The following is a 4,280-nucleotide window of genomic DNA, read 5'->3' on the forward strand; positions in this document are numbered from 1 at the left end:
AAAAAAAAAATATCAAAACAACCCAAACAAGTGACCAACACAAGCCACGCTCCTTCCGCGATACAAAATACCAAATTTTTGTCTTGTAAATTCCAACAGCCACGTTCTCGGCTGCTCCAAGGGGCGTCTCACGGCTTGCAAATGAACGCTGCTGGCAAACAAAGGGGCTCAGTTGCATCTCCGTGCATTAATAACCGGTGTCCCACTGCATCAGACTATGCGGATTGTTGTGGGCATTTTTTTTTTTTTTTTTTTGCTTGCAAAATGGAGATCTTACAACTGAAAGAAGATCAAGGGGGAACGTGCCTACACAGTTTTGTTCTCATGAACCAGAATTCATTTCCCCTTAACAATGAGACACAGACCCAAAAATAAAAACAAGACCACGTTTATTCAATACAGACAGGTTAATTAAGACAGTAAGTCCTGTAAATCAGGAACACATTTCAAACGCTCCGGTACGAAGTGCATATATTTAAAATCAACAGCTGCATCTTGTACTTGAGCCATTGAGTTTGTCGGGGAAGGGTGGATTCAGGGTTTTTCTTTTTGGTAGAAAAAAAAACTTGTTTCGGCTACCTTATGTGAACAATGCATCTCAGGCTCCATTCACTCATTTGTTAAAAGTCCAGCTGCCTTCCAGCTTTGATATTCACATTTTTTAAAAACTGCTTCATACAGTCACAACGAGAAATAATAACAATAAACGTTAAAATAACAACAAATAAACCCCCAACAAAAAAACCAAACCAGCCCGGGAGGGGAAAGGAAACACCTCCCGCCGGGGTCAGCGAGGATTATTGCAAATGGCTCCTGGGAGACGGAGGAGCTCGGCGGCAGCGGGGGACCGGCGGGGGGTGCGCGGCCCCGGCCGGGCTGCCCGGGGGGAGCAGAGGGAGGAGCTCCGGGGAAGGCAGAGCGGGGCACGGCAGCGGCCCCGGGCCTCGGTGCGGCTGCGGGGTCCGCGCCGCGGTGACCTTGGGGCGGGGGCCTCGGGCACCCTCCCCGGCCCGACCGGCACCGGGGCCCCGCCGCCGGAACGCACTTACAGCCTGGCGGAGCCCGCACCGCGCTCCGCAGCCCGCCCGGCGGGGGCTCCTCCGCCCCGGTCACCGCCGCCGCCCGGCCCCGCCGGCTACTGCAGGGGCTGCACCGCCGCCGCCGCCGCCTCGCCGTCCGCGCCGCCGCTCCCCGCCGAGGCGCTGCCGCTCGAGGCCGCGGATGCCGCCGCTGCCGCCGCCGCCGCCGCCAGTTGTAGCCGCCGGACGGCTTCTTTGATGAGGTTGCCGGAAAGGATGAGCTGCTGCAGGAGCCGGTGCGGGTCCTCCTCCTCCGCCGGCCCGTCTCCCGGCCCCGGCGGGGGCTGCTTCCTCCGGCGGGCGGCGCTCCGCAGCCAGCCCCGTCCGCACAGCTGCTTGGTCACCCGCTGCTGGCCGCTCCGGTCCGGCCGCGGAGCCTCGACGTGTTGCGAGAGAGCTTGCGACGGGGCCGGTCCCCGCGGCGCCAGCAGCCCGGCCCCGGCCCCGCCGCAGCACCGCGGTGAGTAGGGGGCGGCGCGGTCGCGGGCGCTGCCCGGCCCCAGGTGCTTGGGGGCGCGGGGCGGCGGCGGCGCCCGCTGGGCGCTCAGCTGCAGCACCTCGCCCAGCTTGGCCACCAGCGCGTCCACTTCCTTGGAGCTCGCCTGTCCCACGGCGACCGGGCGCTCCAGCAGCAGAAAGCGCTCGCCCGGCCGGCACGGCATCTCTGCCGGGTCCCCGCCGCGCCGCAGCCGCCGCAGCGGGACCGGGGCCGCCGCCCGCCCGCCGCCCCGCGCGCGCGCGAGCACACGCGGCTCCGGCGCTGCGGTCGCGGCTGGAGCTCGGCCCGCTGGCGTTGGTTTGTAAACAATGGGTGACGCGCGCGCCCGGGCGCCTCCCACTGCGCCGGCCGGGGGGGGGAGGGGGGCGGCCCTCCGGACCAACCGCTCGCCGGCCGCTGCCGGGGCCGGCGCCTCGCGCGGGGAGGGCTCGGCCAACAGCGCGGGGGGGCTTCCGCCGCCGGGCGCCGCCGGCCGGGCGAGGCCGCCCCGTGACCACCGAGCGCGACGTTCCCTGTTCTGTCCCCTTCCCCCCCTGTCTGCGCGCCGCGTGGACCGGCCCGCTTTCAAACCCCGCACCTCGGGTCTCGGGGGCGGGACCGCGGTGATTGGCAGGAGGGGGCGGGGCTGGCGGCGCGGCCAAGGGTCCCGCACCGCCCCGGCGCCTCGGGGCGATCGCTCGGAGGGGGCACGGGGACAGCGGCGAGGGCGAGCGGCGGCCGGTGACCGCCCCGTGCCCGCCCGGTGCTCGGCCGGTGCCCGCCGGGCCGGTGCCGCTCCCGCCCCGCCGTTAACGGCCCGCGGGCCGCCGCTGCGGGCGCGCGCCGGTTGCCCCGAGAGCGCCCGGCGGTTGCGCGCGTGCGGCTCTCCCCGCATCCCGCGCGCCCGGGGAGCGCCCGCCGCACCGGCCCCTCGGGAGCGGGGCTGCCACTGCCGGGGGAGCGTCCGCCGCACCGGGCCCTCGGGAGCGGGGCTGCCACTGCCCGGGGAGCGCCCGCCACACCGGGCCCTCGGGAGCGGGGCTGACACTGCCCGGGGGAGCGCCCGCCGCACCGGGCCCTCGGGAGCGGGGCTGACACTGCCGGGGAGCGCCCGCCGCACCGGCCCCTCGGGAGCGGGGCTGACACTGCCCGGAGAGCGCCCGCCGCACCGGCCCCTCGGGAGCGGCACCGGGCTCTCCGGGTCCCCGCTCCCCGGCGCATCTCCCGCAGCGCCCGCTCCGCGCTCGTCTCTGCCCTGTTCGCTGCGCCGGCTGAGTGCCCGCACCCGGCAGCGCGTTGCTTTGGGGTGACATGGAAGTGCCCTAGGAGCCTTGTTTTGCATCACTAGAATTAGCAGGTGTGAAGCAACTCTGTGCAGGTGTTCTGTCGGGATTTCGTTAAACCTGCAGTTTACTTCACCCCCTGCATCAAGGCTCTTCCCTTTCTCTCCATGTCCCAGTCCCATTCCTTCCCTTGTTTCTGTCACTGCAACATTCAAGCAGGTGTTGGAATTTCTAAGATGAGCCTTAAATAAGGTTTTCTGGGTGTTGGTACTGTGGGGCCATAGTCCAGAACACGCTCATTCACGTGACGGGGCATGCGGTCGGCTCCGCTGGGAACAGCTTGTAAAGTGTAAGTTTGCTCGTACGCATAACCGCTCTCAGCACTGCACCCTCGATTAATCAGTAAGCACTTGGCAAAGGAGAGGGCACGTCCTTCGGTCCGTTTGTCCTCACGTTCTCCTGAGCTACTTCCACTTGGTGTACAGAGCAAGAGCCTGTGCATAATGCACGTGTTTGTGAACATGCCTGCTGTCTGCACATGGCACTGGTGTGCTCACCAGCCTGGGTGTCCAAACCCATTACTACATCCCCTGCCTGCAGTTATATGAGCTGGGCATAAATCATGCTATCTAATTGCATATTATTTATTCATGTGCATGCTTAAGATACCAATATTTTCTTATTTTCAGCACTTTTTTGGTAACTGTCAATTAAAACGCAGATCACATTTTTCTACAGATGATGAAAAAGTGAGATTTTGTTGCCCACTGCCCGGCCCCAAGTATTTTTAAGAAAACACTTTCACCTTTAGTCCTTATTTATGCAGCATCTATTCAAAAGCAATAGAAGCAGGCCTACATAGATGCAGTGGATGGATCTAATTCAGCTCCAAGGGAGATCTATATTCAGATCACTTTGGAGTAGGTAATCTGGTATTCTATACAAGCAAAACTGCAATAAACCAGTACAGCTTATTCCAGCCTTTTCTTCTCCCACAAAAGCAAAATAAGCTATACCAGCAAAAGCTCAGTGCTGCTTGTGATTACATCTACACCTGGGGCTTTCATGAGCCCGGGAATGATAATCAAAAATCGTGCTCCATTGCATCCCTAACCAACGGCAGTGCTGGGAAAAGCTCACAGATCGTGCAGATCAGTGCCACGATAGGCAGCTCAGAGCACAGTCATTAGCAGAATCCTGATGTCCTCAGATCTTTTTAAATGCAGAATTTTAGTGATGACTGGTTCACAGTGGACTAGTATCTGCTGAGGGTTTTAGGACTAAACATACTGCAAATGTTTACGCTGAGTGCTGCTGATCAGGATTAATAGATTTACCTGCTGAACAAAATGAGATTTGTGGACCTTCAGGAGAAGGGTGTTTCAGATTATGTCCTCCTAGAGGAATTGGTAGCCTCAGCCATTACTTAGGTACTATCTT

At 61.6% G+C, this 4,280-nt stretch overlaps 1 protein-coding gene across 1 annotated transcript; it reads right to left on the reverse strand.

Annotated features, from left to right (window-relative positions):
• Window positions 1-372: 372 nt before the first annotated feature.
• LOC306800581 (GSK-3-binding protein-like) lies at window positions 373-2,273 on the reverse strand. The gene has a single exon (XM_079302817.1). It carries the CDS (start codon window positions 1,739-1,741, stop codon window positions 1,136-1,138), a length of 606 nt encoding a protein of 201 aa, XP_079158943.1. The 5' UTR covers window positions 1,742-2,273; the 3' UTR covers window positions 373-1,135.
• Window positions 2,274-4,280: the final 2,007 nt, after the last annotated feature.

Source organism: Erithacus rubecula (assembly GCF_903797595.1).
Source record: "Erithacus rubecula genome assembly, chromosome: 3".
Lineage (NCBI taxonomy): Eukaryota > Metazoa > Chordata > Aves > Passeriformes > Muscicapidae > Erithacus > Erithacus rubecula.